At 43.7% G+C, this 21,354-nt stretch overlaps 1 protein-coding gene and 1 long non-coding RNA gene across 6 annotated transcripts in view; one reads left to right on the forward strand and one right to left on the reverse strand.

The window, feature by feature from the left end:
• The first annotated feature begins 53 nt into the window (after positions 1–53).
• LOC130536726 (uncharacterized) lies at positions 54–20,257 on the forward strand. 4 transcript variants are annotated; one of them, XR_008953450.1, is made up of 5 exons: positions 54–172; positions 11,022–11,108; positions 11,367–11,561; positions 12,419–12,651; positions 19,878–20,257. It is a non-coding gene; the product is annotated as an uncharacterized LOC130536726 (long non-coding RNA). The 4 variants fall into 4 exon arrangements; XR_008953451.1 differs by lacking the exon at positions 54–172 and adding an exon at positions 9,511–10,615; XR_008953453.1 differs by lacking the exon at positions 54–172 and adding an exon at positions 10,624–10,816.
• Positions 7,271–21,354, reverse strand: part of kcnq1.2 (potassium voltage-gated channel, KQT-like subfamily, member 1.2) — a 104,178-nt gene continuing 90,094 nt past the window's right edge. For both annotated transcript variants that reach the window (XM_057052846.1, XM_057052845.1), the window contains one exon: positions 7,271–9,644. In XM_057052846.1, coding sequence (XP_056908826.1) covers positions 9,498–9,644 — 147 coding nt within the window. In that variant the 3' untranslated portion in view covers positions 7,271–9,497. The remainder of the gene's footprint in view (positions 9,645–21,354) is intronic.

Raw genomic sequence — 21,354 nt, forward strand, 5'->3', positions numbered from 1 at the left:
TGACACTCCCTGCGTGAGTCCACCAGCCTTTCAGCGGGCTGATGATGGACACTTCAATCATCCAATCAGATCGAGAGAGGGAAAAGCAGACCACTTGTTGCAACCAATGACGTGCAGGCAGGAAAAAATGTAAGCGCTTAGAGCTCAGAATACGATCCTCTGCAACTGGAAGGTAAAATACTGCAACTCCAATAATAATTCCATCATTTAATATCCCTGCCTTTGTGTGTGTGTCTAGGTGTGTGTCTGCGTGTGCTCTGTGGGAAAGTGCGCGTGCAAACAAATGTGTTGAAAATGAAAAAAGCCTAGTCATTTTATTTTATGAGTCTTGTCATCTCTAGATGTCATGAAGCTTATTGCTGATTCAATTATTTCCCCTCAGTTTTATATATTCATGTTTTGGGAGGACGTGCTATAGTTAGTGGTGTCTGTGTCTGTGTGTGTGTGTGTGTGTGTGTGTGTGTGTGTGTGTGTTTGTGCATTTATCTCAAGCAGTGTATTTTTGCAGGCTACCTGCTATTTACTGTGAATATATGATGGGGAATTTAACAACGATCTTTCACTTTTTAAATATATTTATTAAAATATATTTTAGATGTGTTTATGTGACATCTGTTTTATTACTAAAGGTTTCACCATCTAGTAAATTAGACACAATGGTTTAGTCACTGTAATTAAAAGCCCCTGTTTTTGTTTTATTTGAATTTATTTCATTTTGTTTCATTGGTGGTGTAAGCACAGCCCTGATCTATTGCTGGTGACCTTTGACCGGGACACATTTGGTGACACATGTATCTGGCTTTCTATTATGATGCATCATTTGCTGCAGAACCCTAATGAAAGCTTTCACTGCACTACTTCCTGCTTGTGTCACAGACACAGGAAGGCACCTGCAGCAGCACTTTATAGGGTGTGTGTGTGTGTGTGTGTGTGTGTATGGTGAGGTTAGTGGGGAGTCCTGAAGTGTGCAGGTGGGTAACCTCAGTTCAGTCGTCCACCCCCACTCTGAGTCCAGCCCATTGTCCCACTGTGTGGGTCTTTGTGTGTAGAGCCATTGTGAGGGGCCGGGGCTGGTCACTGTTGTGTCTGGGGCTTCTCTGCCCAGACAAAGAGCCCGTCTATGAGCCTCCACCCTGCCCAAACAACAGGCGGACTGACTGACTGACTTACAGCCTGATTGAATGACTAGATATCTGACTGACTGCATCACTAGATGGCTGACTTTTTGACTGAAGGCTGACCAGGTGTCTGTCTGATCGGCTGATTGATTGGACGGAGGCAGAATAAGTGAAAGTCAGTGTGTGTGTGTGTGTGTGTGTGTGTGTGTGTGTGTGTGTGTGTGAACTGAGAAAAGCATGAGTGCAATTTGAGAAAATAAAAAAAATATGAGTTCAGGTGAGATTAAAATGTTGTATTTATTGTAGGGATTTATTATTTATTTTAATTGATCAAGTCCAATTTTTTATGAATAATTATTATAATTTTTTTTTAAATTAAACATGCTTGCTGAAAAAGTGTTGCTTGCTGTTCTACCTGCAAAACGGTTGATATGGCAGGACATGCAATGCATATAAGGCAACATATGCAATTTAATTATATACAGAACCATAGCAAAGACTGGGTATGGGTGTGTGTGTGTGTGTCTGTCTGTGTGTGTGTCTGTGTGATTAGTGCATTTATATATGCAGTAAAAAATATTAACCAAAACAACAGCAAGGGATTTTATTGTTTTGATTTTTTTTATCTATCTGGCATCAAAACATATAATTTCATAATTTCACCTGACTGGCTTACACACACACACACACACACACACACACACACACAGACACTTTTGTGGCTACAAAATGTTTTGTTTATACAACACACTGATTTAATGGAGTCCACACAAGCAAGTCAGTGTGCAGTCCGATTTTATCGGGTTTTATTTTTTTTGTGCTGCATTTGAACCTTTAACCCCTGACAGAAGTAACTCCATCATCTCTCAGTTTTCTCCCCTTCACTTCTGCACTATGTGTAAATTCCTTTAACCCTCCACAATGACAGAGAGCGTGTGCTGAAAGTAAACAGTCGGCCTGACATGCAGTGTAAAAGGCATCCATACAGGCACAGAAGGGCAATTATTCCAGAGGTCAGTCCTGCCACTGCTGCGTGTGACCGCTCTGATGCAACACCAGCTCTCCTTGCATAATCAACACCTTTTCTGCTGCAGCCGGAACATCCCCAGAAAGCATTCCCGTAAACTGGCCCTCGATCACAGCAACCCAAACAAAACCACAGAACTTGAGGAAATAGCAGTGTCAGCCTGGCCCAGACGTGGACGGCATCGCCGGCCCGGTCCTCTCCCCAGAATCTCACATGTGCCGCGAATTCACACTTGGTCACTAAACCAACAAACGCAGGTTATCTTTTCCTGTTAACCGCCCCTGCACTTAATATAAAGTCACAAGTTCCTCTCCATGTTTCCTGCCCAGACCACAACCCACGTCACCAAGCTATTCCTTTGGCACGCTGGGCTCTCAATGAGGGGAAATCAAGTGCACACCAAATAAAAATCCGTCATTCCCTCTTTTTCCCTCCCTCTTTACTTTCTCTCTCCAGCAGGACATTTTGCATCTAGACCATATTTTTTTGGGGGATTTTTTTTTCTTGTTTATTTATTTATTTATTTTTGCATGGCCTTTGTCTTTGCCTGCCTGGAATGCCTGCGGTGGTGGTGCGGGGGCGGTGAGCGTGAATTTTTGGACACCTCGGTGGGATTCAATCAGCCAGGGGAGCTGGATCAATACAGGGAAAATACTCGGACCTCGAATGCAGTGATGGGAGAGGCAGAGCGGAGGAGATGCTGCAGAGCATCAAATGACAGATGTGTATCAGCTTGTGTGTGTGTGTGTGTGTGGGCGTGTGTGTGTGTGTGTGTTGGGGGGGTGCTCAAAGTAGCACACCTGCAGCCCATCAAAGAGCTTTTATCTTTTATCAATGCAAATCTGCTCAAGCACGCAGTACAAGACGTGGAAACAAGCAGGCTGTGTCACACACTCCTCCCTCTCGCTCCTCTCTCCCTGCTGGTCAGTGTCGTTCGCTCCTGCCTGATCGGTGGATAGTACCTGGGTCCAGTAATCCTTTCAGGAATGTCCGTGGATGCATTTAGATGCTTTTGGCGGAGAAGCCGAAGCCCAAACAGTCAATACACTTGAATTTGTGTAATTTCACCATATCATTCTAAACACTCGAAGGAGGCACAGATTTTTATATCTGTCACAAAATCACCTTGAAAATAAAAATCAAAGATGTTACAGGGATTTTTTTTTTTTTTCATCTGAACCTTGTGCCATCCAGCAGAACGTCTCTGCACAGGCGGTGATGATGAGGATGGGATGGGTGTTAGGATATGAAGTGAATTTGACGCAAAATATTTTCATGTGATGCAACTTTTGGTAAGAATTGCACAAGTTTCTGTGGCAACAATTCCAGGCATCTAAAATACACCTTACAACACCGACTGCAACATACACATTTAAGTACATCACATGCACACGAGTTGGTCGATCATAATCAGAAAAATATATATTTATTTATTTTTACAGTATAAAAAATATAGACTGTCAATTTTCCGCCTTTCACAAAGTGATCCAGATTTCACAAGGATATTAATCGAGTGTGTGTGTGTGTGTGTGTGTGTGTGTGTGTGTGTGTGTGTGTGCGTGCGTGCGTGCGTGTGTGTGTTTAAGTCTTCTATTTCTTTTTCTTTTTTTATTTTTAGTGCTGCCTCCTCAGTCTCAGTGTTGTACAGTAAAGATTTTTTTTAGGGATCTAAGCTCATTGTTCTGGACATACAGTTATGGTGCATTTGGGATATCTCCAAAAAAATGTCCTATTTTGAAAACCCAATAAAAGTGTGAGTGTGCTCAGGAGATGTGTTGCGTCTGTTTGTGGGGCAAGCCCTGGCATCATGCCTTCGTGCCTTAAAGACATCAGGTTCATCAGGCCACGCCCACACGGACGCCCACATGCACAGGACAAGAGGTGATGCGGGGAAAGGATGCTGGGCTGTGCAATGATGGGAGTTTTTTTTTTTTTTTTGTGGTGTGTTTTCGGCGCAACACCTTTTTCCTTTTTAAACACAAAGGATATGAGTTCAGTTCATTTCATACGTGTGGAATTCAACGACTCGTCCTGCTCTGTGCCAAAAAGCTTCAGTAATGGTGCAATTCAAAGGAATTAGTGAAACTGTATTTGACAGGCTTTCAGTTTAATCCTCGGGCTTTGTTTTCATGAACCTTTGGTCACTTTTGTGACTGCTGTTACAAACTGAAACATAACACCAGACAGACATTCTGTGATTGTTTAGAATATCACATATTGTTTTGAAATCGCCACCCTCTTCCTCTTACAGTAGCCCTGTGGTGCAGCTGTCTACCATACCTAACATTCTGCCTCGGCGAGCCAAACCCCAGCACACCACTGAAGTCCTTCCAGTTTCTTGCCAGGAATGTTTTCCCTGTCTGGCAGAAAAGCACCCAATAATATGACTTACAAGCCAGCCCCCAATCAGCTCTCCTTACACCCCCGTGGCACCTCATAGCCCTCTTAAAACCCCACTAAATGCTGCAAAAAACCGTAACGACACATTAGCAGCAGCACCACCAGTTAGCATAACCGGCCCTGGGAGGGGTGTCTGTTGCTGGCTGAACCCACAATGTGAAACTGAGCAGCTCGGATGGATCTTTGGATGCAAACGGTTTCTGCTGTTGTTCTTGGCTGCACGGCTTCCCTCTGGTCCCAGGGAGGGGTGCACCACTGCGCACCACAGACATATGGCTGAGGGAAAGCTCGTAAGGCTAAAGGTCATGGGGGGTCAGTCTAACCTCCTGACCTGTGGTTGATTTATTATCCCATGGGGTGATGTCGCCCTGCTTGGACCAGAAAGGGAGAGGGTAAGAGGGCGTACTGTATCTGTTGCTTTTGTGAGCAGCTACATAAAATGACGTTTTCTAGGTTTGGGTAAATAGCTGCAAAGCCCTGAAGATCTTAAAATATGAGGAACTTTAAAAACCTGAAACAGGAGCGTTAACGTTGACTTAAGGAGGTGCTGTTTGCTGTATCAATATCCCATTTTTTCATCCTGATTGAGATATATTGGTATGACTTCAATGATATCACAGATGTATCTTAGTGCATCAGTCAGTGTAAGTTAGCAGACCTTTTTAGATTAAAGGACCAGTTTTAGAAAAATTGTCCTTGTAGTACAACTGCATTTGTTTTAAATTTAGGGGATTTTAACACAGTATATGGCTTTTTACCAAAATTCAGGAAATCAACATAAATTCATCCCAGATTTAAAAAAAAAAATAAAGACATTCTTGTTCCATATTTAAGCAAGTGAAGATGCTGACATTGTGAGTCAATATTGGGGACAATAAACATTTTTGGGAACGTTTGTCTCTGATTTTACTTTACTCGGTTGACCTTTTCTTTTGTTTATGTCCTCTTGCTCTTCCTACTATCCCATAAGCATTCCTAATTCCAGACTTTCATCTCCAGTCAAATACCACCCCAGATGGTAATTGAACTCTTTCCCCTCGTTTTATCCGCAATAATAGTGGAAATAAGAGCTGTACATAACTTAGTATTGCAGCAGCAGCATTGCCCATATTCAATATTTTGTGTTAAAGACACGGGGAGGAGGCAGCAACTGTCCTCATGGCAACTGCTGACCTTGACTATTTTGAGACGACTCCTGAGTCGCCGGCATCAGCTGCTTCTGACACATCTTTTCAAATCTTGGTTGACACAGTAAAAACACAAACACATGTGCACACACCTGTTGGCTCATATCTGCTTTCATATAGAACTGCTGGGCCTCTACATGCCCGGGCCCCTCTGCAGACAGGTGGCTTCCAAGCCCCCCTGTGGTGGGCAGTCCTGACTGTATACAGCCCGACAAGCACCACCCGCCAACCACGGCCTCCCAGCTGAGCCGCTGTGACTGTTCCAATTTATTTTTGGATTTGATGTGACTTTTTTTTGTGCGCTAGAACTGTGAGGCAAGAATCTACAGGGGCAGAGGAAAAGATTTTGGCTTGTAGTTTTTTGAGGATTATGTTTAAATAAGGAAGGACTACATCTATAGATTCTAGAATTTAACCCTTTATACTCTGGAAAGATGCCCTTAAACCTGTTGGGTAATCAATTTGGGTAATCTTTTTTTTTTTAACAACTGCTGTGACGATATTGCATTTTGTCAGAATACAACCAAATTCAGGATATTTTAACATTTTTACCAACAGATGTAACAATATGTCTAAGTGCCTGTGATGCAATCCCCCCCCCCCCCCCCCCCTTTACTTCTGCATGGTCCAACCATGTTCTTTTTTCAGGTGCAAAGATCAAAGCCTCCACAGTTGATTGACAGCCTTTTATGACAGCATGAGTTCCTCCTCCACACAGATTTCACTTTCTATGTTCTTTGACAGTGCGTCCCTTATAGTCCTCTTTTAACTACTTCCTCTGATCCAGTCCTCTTCTCTGTGTACTTCTGAGATCAAACTGCCGTTTGAAGTGGAGGTCTCCCTCTCTTCCTTCTGTCGAGGCTAGAGATGAAAGAGGAACACAGGGTGACACTCGGTGGCCCGTGCAGACGGAGGGAGCCACAGGGTCTCTTGCTCCTTGTTTCTCAACTCGCCAAATTCCCCCAACGGTGATGCAAACCAGAGGAAGTGAAAAGGCAGCGCTCTGCAGTCGTCTGGCCCTTATAGGCTCTCTGAATAATTGAAAATGCCTTTGCCCTTCTCTTTGCACTCTTCTTAAGCTCATTTATGTTCCAGCTCTTCTCCCACTTTCTTCCGAGGCCCCTCCCACTGAATCTCTGAGCGCTAGCCTGTGCTGATCTTGGGACATCCCCAGCATTTTTTGGCATTTGAGGGAAAATATAATTGAGTTGTAATACAAGACATATTCTCTTTTTCCATTTCCTTGACTTGTTCAGTGGGTTATGGAATACCGAGGTTCAAAGTAGGTGAAGGGAACATGGTTATTTTTTTTCTTTCCTCTCTCCCAATGAGGTGATTGTAGTGTTGAACAAAACCTAAAATGCATAGTTAAGGACTTTTAAATTGCACGGAAATGTTGACCCAGTTCAGATGGAAATTTTTAAAAGAAAATGGAATGAAATGAAAATCTGTAGGACACAGTTTCCAACCAAAGCAAATTATGAAATAGAGGAGCTGATAATCAAGTTTCACCCAATTCAAGAAGGCGAGCCAGCGGGTAATGAAATGAAAGTTTATTTTTTACAGCAGGACTACGGTTAACAGGGTGAATATCATCTACAACACGTTCATCTGTATAACAGGATACCCTTTTGCCACATTGCCCGCCACTTCATATCCTAGCCTATTTGTTGATCTTTGACAATCATTATAAATACAGTAAGGCAACTTCTTTATTTACAGATCTTACAAAACTGTACAAGAGAACTGATAGACAAATATGTGCATCAAAGTCCATCACTTAAATTACAATTTCTTTAGATTACAGCCCCTTTGAGTATTATAAATGGTAATATCTATTTTCCATCACAAAAAATGATAACAAACACTAATGATGAAAGTAAGCCTTTCCGCTTTCTTCTTTTCATTGTTATTACTTGTATATCTTTTTAGGAATGTACATGCATTATTAATGGAAGCCTTCCATACAGTAGCAACATAGCTGAGTTATTTTCTATTTCCTACTTCCCTCAGCATCCTGACAGATGAATACTATAAGCAAGTGAACCAAGTTAGTGTGTTATCTTTGTATTTTAAACACACGCTCTCAGCGGCAGCTGGTGATTTCTAAACATTTCAGACCGAATTAGCATGCGAGTTCTTCATAGCTCTTAGTTTAAATACTGCACATTTTCGAGTGTTTCTTGTCATTACGTGCACACTGTGAGCAAATCTCTCCTTCCCTAAATAACCCAGAATCTAATTAGCCCTGGAGAGGAAAACAATCAGAGTTTAAATGGGGCAAATTTGTTTCAAATTGCCTGCAGAGGTGGGAGCCCCTTTAAGACGCTAATAGAGGGCCTTAAGCCGGGGTCCCATTGATGGTAGGAGTGGTGGGTTTTTTTTGGGTTTTTTTAAAAGTATACTTTAGGTCTATCAGTGGACGCTTTGGAAAACACAGAGATCATGCCATAATGTTAGTCTGCAGGCCAGTGGATCATGTCACAAGGGTTTGGCTATTCCTGTTAGCTTTGACACGGCTGTCCATCAGCACTATGGTAACCAGTCCCCCCAGACATATTATCCATTTTTGACTCTATGCTTCGGGTCTCAAAAACAGGGCAAAGTCAATGGATAATCTACCCTTCCCTCCCCGTGTCATTTGATCACTATTAATAAACAACCGCTGCAGGCAGAGTACAGTTAGGGTGGATGGATATGTAGCTATGGAAATAACTGTGAGTACTGAGGGTGGATGCTGCCAAGATAATCAGAGGTACTTGAGGAATGCCTTAGGCATGGCAGGACTGGGTTTTTCTTTGCGTCTTTGGGGAACATGAGGGCTTTGATTCTATTACCACTTCATTACCGAGATAGTTAGCTTTGTAATAATATTTGGAGTAAAGGAATGCCACTAAGTGACGGGCTATACTTGAATTAAGATTATCTGAGCCTAGTGATGTAAATTCATGCCACGATAAAATGGTTGTATGCATTTGAGGAAGACAGAGAGCCCACAATGCTAATGCAAATACTACAGCTTCATTTACATGGGAAAAAAGATCCATGAGAGGGATAAAAACACGATGCTCTAGGTTACTCGTCCCTCCTGAACCAAATCGACAATAAAGGCTTTACTCTCCCCAGCAATCGAACATGGAAGAAATGGAAGAGAATGAGCAATAGTGGAAGACAATGCCCATCTATAATTTGGACCTGTACCTCCCATTACAGGGGGGTAGATTATCTTAGGGTGCTATCACACGAGGCAACCATGCCGTGCCCCAGCTCGTTTGACCTCCCAAAGTCTGGCTTATGTGACCCCTGCATGCTACTGTGAGCTCTGGCCTGGTTGGAAAAAGGCATCCTTCAGCCAAGGCATGCTGCATAATGTGCACATGATGTATTATCATTGCAGCCATTGATCTTCACCATTATTTAACAGCAATGCTGGCAAAGGATTTACACCGGCCCAACGCAAATGTGAATGTGCTGAGTCTGTTGACTAAAACCTGGCGTGTTATGTGTTGTCCTCCACTGTGCTGACAGTGTAAACATGTTATCCCTTAAAGAAACATTGACTGAAAGGTGCTGTAAAGCCATATTCATCTTGCAAGGAGAGTGGTGCCTAGAGAACTGTGGCTGCGTGTCGTTGGAAGGGTTTAGGAGGAGGTAGAATGTTGCTCTGCGCTGCGCAGGGCAGGGGGGCCCAGTGTGAGTGCACCCTGACTGAACTCCTAGTCCTTTCAGTGTCCTACAGTAACGATGCCACCATACCCAATGGCATCACGGGCCCTCATCGATGCTGATGCCCATGCGCTTCTGGATGGTCACCCTCCGGATGGAAGGCTGAGAAGTGAGCTCCGGCTTGGGCGGAAACTGTTCCAACAGAATTCGCAGAACAGAGTCCATTTTCTTGTCCATCTGACGTACCTGGAGTTAACAAGAGAAACAAGTTAGGTCACCTGGATGCCTCCAAGATAAAGGCCCTGAACACGAATAAACAAAGAATGCAGTTTTGTTTTATAACTGTCTTTCTCTTTAATCCAGTTGCCAATGACAGTGCAGAGCGGGACTTAATGACATGCTTGCCTGACAGTCACTGGCTACAGTCGCTCATTAGAATGGGCTGGAAGTTACTGTGTATGATCCTGAAGTCGGGGGACAGACAGACAGACACACGCACGCACAGATGATGCAGTTGTTTACATGCTTCAGCACTGTAAACACAGGTGTGTCATCCGAGATCTCAGACGGCCCAACCAGGGCGCAAATACTGATGAATGGCTCCACCCAAGTAAAATTTAAACAGACAACTGACTGTCTGGTGACATGCAAATCCACTCAGACGCAGAACCACAAAAAGCACACAAGCAGCAGACGTATCGCAAACAATTTCAGCTGGAATAGTTTTTTGGTTTTTTTTGTAGGGCAGAACAGCGTCTGGTAAATTGCTCTTGGACTCAAGTCTCACACAATGACTTATCAAAAACAAGGAAGAGACAAAGACAGCACTTGTCAAGTCACAGCCTCAGAAGTGAAAGAGTCATTTCATTTCACGGTAGACCGACCAGATCGACTCGCCTCTTTAATCAGCGCTGATCACGAGTCTTTGGACCAACCTCAGGAGAACCGGACAATCAAGATTAATAGTATCATCATGAGTTTACTAAATTTGCAAGGCCCTTTCTTTCCTTCCACCAGCCTGTTCCTCTGCAAGCGTGCATGACCTACATAAGTAGACGAGGCACGGGCTAGGCCTGGATGACGTTCTGAGAATAATAGGCTATCATAAACATGTTGGGCAGTAATCTACAGACTTATCAACATTCTCATTGGAGCTTAAAGTGGATCAGGAATTCCTCCCGTTCTCGGTCTAAAAGGAGTGCGGCGGGAGCCCAACGGTGAGCTGATGGAAGGATACGCAACTTTAATTTACTGGCAGCATATGTGTGTTTTCCAGAGATGAATGGTGACAGATGAGGAAAGGAATGGGCAAATATGTGTAAAAGCATGTTAGGAATATGTCACTGTGAGCTGGATTTGTTTGAGAGTGTATCTTAACACGGCCTGGATATAGGTGAAAGAGGTGAGGTCACCAAAAGGTCTGTTTTTGTACATCTTTATAATCATAAATATATATCAATTTCTGATTCCATAATAATTATTACTTTTTTAATAACAGCTGATAATTGTCTGTATTTTCTGAACCAGTTTTTCCATCAGGGTGATCTTAAAGTCATAAAGGTAGAAGTGAAAGTGATCATTCTGATGCGTCATCTTAATTCATTTATTATAACTCTTCCTCAGACGAGCCCAGCAAAACTGAGTGTAAAGCTGAATTCTGCCTTGCTGCCACACAGACTCGTCAGGTTTCATCCTAAGACTTAGCAAGAGGTACGAGCCCAAAGCAAGTGTGGGCAGAATTTATATTAATATTATAACCCTTATATTGAGCAGGTTTATAGGATTTAATTTTATGAAATGATTTATGAACATAAATGTGTTTTTAACATTTCAAGTCATTAATTAGTGCTGGACGGGGTGTGGTGGCATCATCTGTGATATGATTTAAGGACTGTCTTTATTAAACCAGATATACAAGTTGTGTTTCATACCATGTAAGGTTTGTTGGGTGTTGTGTGTCTATTTTAGATGACATATTTGGCCTACAGCACTCCTGTGTTGTGTACATCCATGTGACATGGCGACAGGTGATGTTCCAGCTGTCCCTCACCCCCATCTGACCACAGACAGCACATGGGGTGGTCACAAGCTCGGAGCACTTGGACAGCAGGGGTTTCCCTCAACTCCAATAAGGCCACAGCTGTCAACTAACCAATTTGTCGGGTACTTGCAAGAACAGTTGCTTCATGCTACCTTAGAGCCGACTGACCCAGCGAATCAGAATATTACAACTAAGTGTAACGAACACTGATGAATCATGGTGACCGATCAAGTCATTTGCGGTTAGTTCAACAAATGAACAAAAACAACAATTCAATTATTTTAACCCACAGTTCTTGTTGCTCACACCCTCAGTTTTCTAGCTTCTTGTTGCAGCCCGAGTGTATTTATGCAACTGCAACAAAACTAAATTTACAAATAGGCCAACAAACACATGTGCAGCATGTACACACACAGCATTTAACTCATCTATGCCCTGCCTAATAATTAATGATTAATTAAACTGTTGTTCTTTTTTACACTTAGAATTTATTTAAAAGAAATTCACGCTTTTATTTATTGTTGAAATAAACCAGAATAAGAATAATGAAAATATGAAGAAGCCTCAGAAAAAAAAAGGTTTGCTTCAGTAAAGATTAGACATATTGTATTAAGCCAAGATGCACACTTGTGATATGAGCTATTTGGGACCAGCTAATAGCTGATGTTTTATAAGCATTTGGATCTGGACTAAAGTCTGTGACTATAGCGACAGGAAAACATGTGTTTTGCAGTTTTCTCTGTATACTGTCAGAGAAGAGAAGTGGTGTCTGAATCACCATGACCATGTAGAAACAAGCGTCTGGCCCGAGCTGATAGAGGGATTCACACTGCCATCTGTTGGAGAATCAGGAAGCCTTGAAAAAGCTGGCTTCATTGCTGGGGTCATGGGCTTTCTTTGAACACCACGAAGGCAAACAACAACATAGCTATGCTTGGAAACATATTTCACTCAATTTCCTTATTTTCCCTCTTCACAGGTACAGCGAGCAGAGTTAAAGGTTTGGGAAAAAAGAGGATGATTAAAAATAGAGAAGACTACAGCCGAGTGTGCAGGTCTGCCAGAGGGAAAGACCGCCAGCTCCAGGAATGTCTTGGCATCCGTGCCAGACCAGACTGTGCTATTAAAAAAAAAAAAATCTGGATTCCTGTCATTGAAATGCTCTCAATTCCACGAAACAATGGAGACTCAGCACTGACAGAGAACGATAAGGTGAGGGGAGAACAATTGCTCAGGTCACTGATAGTAACCTGTGTGTCGTGTCTTTTGCCATTACTGGAATTGGTTTATAATTCCATGGTTTATAATGACATGGGTTTATAATATATTACAATACTGCACTAACATACAGTTATCTGCTTCCAAATATAAAAGTTCACTCTTTACACAATAATTTTAAATTGAAACTAACCAGTAAATATCATTACTCTCTATTCAACTGCACTGGGTCAGCACACACACATTTGGGCACACACACACACACACACACACACACACACACACACACACACCTGTAATACAATGGCCAGTACAGATAAAGCAACACGAGCCCTTCTGGAGCCCCAGCTACAGTGTAGAATTACACAGTAGTCATCATTATCATCACTGTGGCAGATCAGAGGTGAGGACAGAAAAGGACGGGGCAGAGTGAAATTAAAACAAGATCATTAAAAAGGCTGGGACCACACCCAGAAAATGAAACTGATAAAGACATTTTCAAAACAATAAACACATCCGTTAGTGGCAGCAGTTGCCAAGTATGACCCGCATCCAGGTTTACATCTATTGTCCGATAGAGTAAAAAATAAAATTACAAGCTGCATTTATTTATTACTTTCCCCACTTTTCTATCTAAAAAGTTGAAATATCAGGCAAATGACATGCAATGCACCAGCACAATCATGCTTAATTCAATAAAAACTATTTACGAGCCTCGTCACTGACTCGTGTCATTACCACTTAGCTGCTGGGCTGAGTTGATGCACTGTGTGCACATTGTGAAATACGGCCTTGTCTTTGCGACGGCAAGCTTTAGCAGCCAGAATTTACTGAACGCCATTTACGAATAGTTATATCTTCTTTTAACTACAGGCGAGTTCTCAGATTCTGATTTCGGATGTTTTTTGCGTGGAGCTTGAAAGCAAAGGATCCGGGTAATCGCCAACATCTGTGACCCATTTTGGTGCCTGGGTTCTTATCACTTTACCGGAACTGCAATCAAAAACCCATTTGAAGAGAGTACGAAAATTCAGCTGAACCTGACCTATTGTGGCAGGAAACAGTTGTGCTTAAATCCACACACAGATGAATTATTTAGGTACAGCAAACACAGGTGTGATTCAAATACACCCCAGAAACATGAAAAGAAATTCTTATACTATTAGCACATTTTTGTGTGTTCAGAAAAATGTTGATGAATGTGTGTGTGTTTGTGATTATTCGGAAAGACCAAAGCATTTCATTTTAGTGTTTGTATTGATTAGAATGGGCTTTGGGGTCATGAGTGTGAGCGTCTGAATTACAGAGGGGTGTGGGATCCAGATGCGTAAAGAAAGAACAAAAAAAAGAAAGCTCTATAGCTTCTATTTCCACTTCTGCATTGAGTACCACAATTATTAACTTGGGAAATGAAAGCAGAAAGTGGAATCTTCAGTGCGTACACACGTTCGTGTCTAATACGAGGTGAACTGTGCTTTGTAACTCGAGTAAATGATAGGAGCGTCAGCCTGACACACTACACGAATGTGTCTTAAACCGACCCTGCAACAAACCTGCTCTGGGGGCAACCTTGGTGCCAGCTGGAAAACAGAGGTAGCCGAGCTCAGGCGGGCCCAGGCCAGGTCGAGCCACTGCCAGGGAGAATGGATTCACTTTAATGCTGCTAGATACAATATGTTCTTTGTGCTTGCAAAAGCATGAGATGGGCAGAGAAAGCGAGTCAGGCGAAATGAGGGGCAAGGTTGGATGGCAGCGGCGTAGATGGATTCGATTTGGACTTAGTGAAGAAGAAGGAGGAAGGAAAAGGAGGAAACACTGGTTATGTTTTAAAGAACAGGAAACGCGGCGAGAGCACCTGACGCACATGATAAGCATCAAGGGCCGCGCCACGTGCCGCTAAACTGCAGCCAAAGCTCTTTTCTGCAGGGGTGGTGTTGATGGTGGTGGTGTGTCGAGGGTGTGTGTGCGCACCGGCTAATCTCTCTTCTGAGTGGGTGCACACTCAAAGCTGCTTTTGTTTCTGAGGGCTACTTTCACGAGGACGTACAATCCCCCCCGTGTCCACTCCTCCCATCCTCTTCTCCTTCTCCCTTTCCCCTGCTGCATTTTATCTCTCCATTGTTTGGCACACACTCCTTCTCCCGAAACACCGCGGGCCTGTAATTTGATTTACAGATCCTTCTGCTTGGACAAGACTGGAGGACCGTGAAGGCAGAGCCTGTAGATCTGTTTGTCTGAGGGTGCTGGTGCACATATTTTGGTTTGGGAAACACTGACAGTCATTCATTTTGCGTGAAGAGGAAAAAAAAAAAGGCCATAAGTTGAAGCAGCCATAAAAGAGCGTCGGGGCGAGGGAAAGACTTTGATGTCATGTTGGAGGCACATTAGTGTTTTTCATGTTGAGAGATGTGAGCGTTGGGGAAATGTTACCTAACTGAATAAATGTGCAGCATAAACAAGACAAAAGGGATGAATTATGTCAAAGCTGCAGGGACTTGAAGCTGTATAGGTTTATAGGACAAAAATGTTTGGATGTAAATTTAAATATTTATAGGAATGTGTTTTATCGGATTTCCTGTGAAAATGAGTACTTAATGTTAATATAACATAGATAGATGACCTCTTTTGTAATTTTTGAAGAGTCTTGCGTTTAAAACTTCACATAAAAATGTATGGTGTGTGTGAATGGAGTTTTTAAACACAAAGGACAGTTTCAGGAGTAATCCATCATAAATACTACGGTCCAAAACGGTTTCCACATTCAGGTTTTCAGCATATAAAGTCAAGCAATCACGCTGAGCGGCTGAGGAGGAAGAGAGGGAGTGGCCGGGTGGAAAGAAAAGGTGGAGGGAATTTAGCAGTTGTCTGATGGACCATTTGTCTTCGGAGACAGCTGGAGCTGCTCCTGTAACAGGCGCAGCGGCCCTCCCGAAGATACACAAAGGTGAGGGGTCGTACGTTTTTATCACAACTATGAAAAGAGATTTTTACACTATGATTACACTTTTCTGCCCATCATGAGCGACTAAACTGCTCATTAGACAGCGATGAGTCAACAGGATGTGGGCAAATTAAAGAATTCTTTAAGAAAAATGATACATTTATAGGTATACACCTAATATGTGTATAGTGTGGACACAAAAGGGCAACGTGCACTTAAGCGTGTGTTCATGAATGCATCTGTGTGTGTACCTCTGCGAAGCGGCCTGCAACCAGGGCGTGGTCGCACGTTGGGCTCACACAGGGGAGTCTTTATGAAGTAGAAACCCCCTGCCCCTCTTGTCTTCTCACCGCCAGCTGCCACAACCACCAAATGCCTACCAACACACAAATATCCGGCTCCCAACCCTCCCCCCTCTGTGCCAGGCTGTGGTGGCAGTCAGCGTGGCATCATCAGTCACCAGGGAGGTGCCATGTTACTCCAGACACTGCTGTAGATCGGCCACACTGAGGCTTTGTTCTGCTCATCAATAGGCCAGTCAGCCTGATATTATAAATGACAAGGGGTGTGCCAGCACTGTTGGCTAAGGTTCAGGGCAACTATTGAGAAGGGTATCAATGGCAAAGTGGCTTATAGGCAGGAAATAATTTGCCCTCAACAACGCAGATGGTGCGTTTGAACCTTGGTCGCGGCCTCGTTGGATGTTCCTGGGGTTAATGTTCAACCCCCCCTTCCATCCCATGGCCAATAAATATGAGGAGCAGGGAATTTAGGTGAATTATAACTTTCTCAGTATTGGGAAGACCCGATGCACAAAGGTCCTCCGGACAGCCGCAGCACACAATACTGGAGACCAATAATGGGCCCATTTGTCTAGAAATAAACTGAAAATCTCACAATTAATGATTCTTAGCGAGCAGTGAGACATTTAACAACACACACAGAGTACAGTGGGACATACAGATAATGTGTGTATGGTAGATACAGAGAATCCACTCCCCCCCCTCCCCCAACAGCTGTCTGTCCCGTCCAGACAGTGGCCTAGTGCCTGGTGCCATGGCCCCCACAGTATGCCAGCTGATCCTCGGAAGCAGGAGTCGGACTGACCCTAACCAACCCTGTCTCTACTTTTAACCAGCATTAAAGCCATTATTCGGGAAAAGAAAGACTTATTATTCCATCGGAGCAGAACTGGCCTGTCCCATGGGAGGGGGTAGGGGGGTGGGGGGCTTGGACCAGACAGCTCATTGAAGCTCCAAGAGGCAGACTAGGAAGAGACATCATGTCGCCCTCTTGTCTGTTTCCAAATATAGCATATTTTCCTGTCCCACACAGCCTCTTGTTTTTGTTATGGTGCCGTTCTCCGTCAGCAAAGATGTGAACGGGAGAGGTGGTGTTAGCGGCGAGCCCAGACGTTTGTTTGGCTTTTTGAGGAGTGATGCTTTGATGCTGTCTGCAAATGTTGGAGGGGAGCAGAGGAGGATAGCTGCATGGACCAGAGACAGCCGTGTTCGGCGCATCCAGGGAAACTGCAGGGGGAAGAGTAACTTTTCTTTGCTGGTGGAGCTTAAGATGTGCCAACTATTTGACATGTACCACTGATAACGATTACTAACAAAAATGTAATAATTTCTTCATCGGTTGTTCGCGATGGCCTTACATTCTTCCCAGAAGACCAATGCCGACTCCAGGCTCCGCAGACAAAACAGAACAAGTAACAGATAAGGCTCGATGGAACTATTCCTCTTTTGGCAAGTTAAGTGTTATGACTTTGACCTTCTGACTTGAATTTCTTAAGTTCTCAATAAGTTTTGCTTCAGTCACATATGATTCAAACATATTTCTGGAGCTCAACAATGTGCAAAAGAAGTGCTTCCTCTACACTGACTGCTTCATTGTTGCTCTCTTTCAGCCACCCTGTCTCAGTGCAGCCTTTTGGTTTGTTCTCAGCATCCCAGGTATGCAAATAATGACGAGGGGAAGTGCGCTGGCTGCTGACATTACCTTGTTTGTAGCCCTCACATTCTTCCTTATCTGATTGTCCCAACACAAACAGGAACCTGTTTAATCAGCAGGTCAGTGGATACTTCTGAGCTATACAGAAAAAAGAGCTGAGGGAGTAACATCAAGATGCACAGCTGTGTGGGCACAATTGCCTCACAGTACCTAGTCAGTGTCATTTGAGAAGGCCAATTGCCTCTTGTCATCAGGGTAAAGGCGAGTCGCGGGGAAAGACACGTGTGAGGCTGACCTTCCAATGCACACATGCGTGTGCACATGAACGTCCTAGTACTTCTGTCTTTGTGAGGACTTTTAAGTTCCTTATCAAAACCCTAACCCTGCCACCGAACCCCCTGACCCTAACCTAAACCCAATCCTAACCTCAATCATAAAACCATGTCTTAATCCTCAAACAGTCCATTTAAGTTGGGAACACCAACCAAAATGTCCCCACTTCCCATAAATGCTAATAGAATGCATATTTTGGGACTCAGTATGTAGTACAAAAGCACACAACCACCCACCCATCGAACCACAAACACACACACACACACACACACACACACACACACACACACACACATAAAATAAGGGCCTATTGAGAAAACTGTCACTGTGAATGACCAATACAGTACTTGTACCAGATCTTTAACATCAGCACCAACAATATAGTCATTAACTTTTATTTACAGCGCTGGCTCAGCTGGGATCTAAATGGAAACATTCAGGTCAGGGTAGAGCCAGAGACACGGGCTCTGTGAGGGACTGGTCTTTTAAACCAGAGCTACTGCAGTAGAAAGCTCGGGTCCAAGCACGCCCTTTGCCAGACATACTGTAAGTACAGTACACACGCTAAACCACATGCCTCTTTGTCCACCTGTCGCGCCCCAGCAGCGTTGCACAGACCCACACCCAGACTTCCAGCCTCCAGCTGTTGGAAGTGGGGCGACAGTCACACATGCATGACCCCCATTCCCCCTGTGCCTGCTGCAAACCCATCAGGGTAGTATTTTTAGATTGTAGTAAACACACAGACAGGCTTTTAACAAACACTCACCCACCCCAACCCCCTCCAATGGCCACTTGTTTTCTCTCTGACGTATCTGCTTCTCTATTTTGCATGATGTGAGAGTAAGCTGGCCAAGAGGGGGTAGGAAATGTGGCCCTGTGCAGGAAATTTTGTGTTCTGCTGAGTTAACTTTAATTTCAACATTCACATCAGCACACTTGGCCCACTGATGCTAAATGAAAGGCATAAAGAGCCTAAATCCAGGGAAACTACTCCACACATGTCTGATGTGCCACAGATTTTCCACTTTACAGTGACATTATAGAGCCCATTTGTTCAAAATTTCTACCTTAGTTCTCTCTAACAAATAAAACACTTAATTTAACATTGCGCGACTTCTTCCCAAATGGGCATGTACGATAAGAAGAAAGAACGAGCCACCCACGCTGGTGGTTGAGGGCTCCTTCTCTTCACAAAGGCCTCACAATAGAGGCCACGGCTTCCTGTTGCACATCACACTGTTTGATGTCACATTATCATGCTCCTAAGGAAACATGACTCAGACAGAGCCAGCGGAGTCGGCCCGATGTATTCCACTGGGATTTTTATATCGGCCTTTTCTTGTTGAGTCTTTGCTGGTCTCCTGTAAACTTGCTTTTGTTAGAAAAGGCGGTTTCCCAAGCATGGCTAACTTTTCTCTACAAATCGCCATGCTAGTCGAGGTCAGCTGCTTAAAAATTTAATTTTACCTCTTTGATTTTTTTATATGTTACATCCGCGCCTGCCCAGGCTCATAAACACGCCGTACTGGCTGAGTTCAAGCAATCAAAGAGGCGCGAGTCAAAAGAGGGGAAGTGAACACATGTTCAAAACAGCGATTTTATTGTTAGTCTGAGTAGGCCAGTTATGTTTTGTCACTTACAGGCATGAGTAGGCAGAGAGCCACTGGCCTGTGCTTCCTCCAAATATCCCCTTAGACAGGAGGTGGATAATAAGACTCATCGCCCTCAGATGTGTGTGGGCCCAATTCATGTGGCTGAAAACGTGAATGTGTCGTTTGCATGCCGAAAATCCTTACATCTTATAACTCTTTCAAATGCACAAACACACCACACACACCGCACACAGGCACACATGCACAACGGCTTGTCTGGTGACACAGTGCTAATGCTGGTGAGGCTGTATTGTGAAAACAGAGAGCTGTATGCTTTGCTGGGTCTGAACAAGGCCAGAAGATCTGAGCTCTGACCCTGATTAACCTTTCCGTAGTCAACCCTGAACATCCGGACGACTACTGCCAGCACACACGTACATCAGGAGGATGGAGCTGTGAGACTGATGAACAGACAAATCTAACACCGCTGTCTGCAACAATCCCGTGACGTTTCTCATACTGGTCAAATCACATCTGTAATTGCCATAAACTTTGGGTGCACTTGCCCTTATTTGTGGCACAAATGTTGTTGATTGAGCTGCTTGCTAAATTAAGTGACTATACATACCCAGTATTAAATATTTATCACATTTGGTCGATCACATGTTACTGTTTGTATTGAAAACAAAAGAAGAATCAACATATGAATAAAATACATTGTTGCACTTCATTTGTAATGTAACACCATTAAAACTTGGTGCAAACACCATCTGCATGAACAGCTTCCTTTGCCTAATTGGTCAACCAACAGTAATAGGAAGGATGTCTGCCCAGCTGCCTGTCCAAAAATATTTATAGGTCATGAAACAAACTAACATTGTCCAAACCTTTATTTTTAAAAAATAAATAAATCCAAAAACAACAGAAATGACTTAAACAAACACTGTAAAGAAGCTAGGTGCTTGTGGGAGCTCGAGTGTAAATAAACACCTCAGGAAGGAAGACAGAGTGAAGGCTTTTCCGGAATAAATCCTTGTCCAAACAAAAAGAAAGAGAGGGGCTTGTTTATCACGCCGGTCTCTTGACCTGTGCGGTGCAGTGGCAAATTCTGGCATTTGCTATGAACCAAGCAAGTTAGCTCAGACTTGTGATGGAGTTATAATGGCTGAAAGGCATCAGCTTTCCAATATTGACCAAAAAAGCTGTGAGCAAAAATGGTCAGAGATAGAGCCAGGTTAATCATTCAAAAGAAGAGGAGAGAGTATTGAAATGAATAATGCATGAAGCAGAATCATTTTATTGGTAGAAGCCTGCTGGAGAGGAGGTAACCCTCTTCATCTGTGCATGCTGGTGTGCACTTCACAGAGGACTGCTGCCATATTTGGCAAAGGAGGGGTCTCCTTTATGCACCTGTGCAAATATTCCTGAAGATCGTGTGTGTGTGTGTGTGTGTGTGTGCGCATACACTCACTCTGGCACTTGCACCTGTACAAAATCTCACTTTTCAAAGGCCCCATGAAGAACTTAACACCAAGCAGGTTAGCACCACCAGAGTGTTCAAAAGCAACAGCGGGGCCGGGGAGCCTCTGAGGCTCCTGTGGCACGTGCCGGCCCCTTTTTTTGCTCATGTCCCAAGATGGAGTTACGGGATGCCGGAAAAGAACAGCTGCTCGCTGCCCCGAGTTCCCCCTCAGCTCTCTGGGCTCCATGCTCACTCACTCACTCAACCTGGCCCCATCAAAGGCTCCACCGGGTGGAGAGGGGGACACAGTAAGACCTCGGGCTTATTGTTGTTCTCAACTAGTAACTGGGAGAATTAGTGTGTGAGGGGCCACATATTTGAGGTGAGCTTTAAAGAGTTGAAAGGGGGGA

The sequence above is a fragment of the Takifugu flavidus genome, chromosome 13 (genome assembly GCF_003711565.1).
Source record: "Takifugu flavidus isolate HTHZ2018 chromosome 13, ASM371156v2, whole genome shotgun sequence".
In the NCBI taxonomy this organism is placed as follows: Eukaryota; Metazoa; Chordata; class Actinopteri; order Tetraodontiformes; family Tetraodontidae; genus Takifugu; species Takifugu flavidus.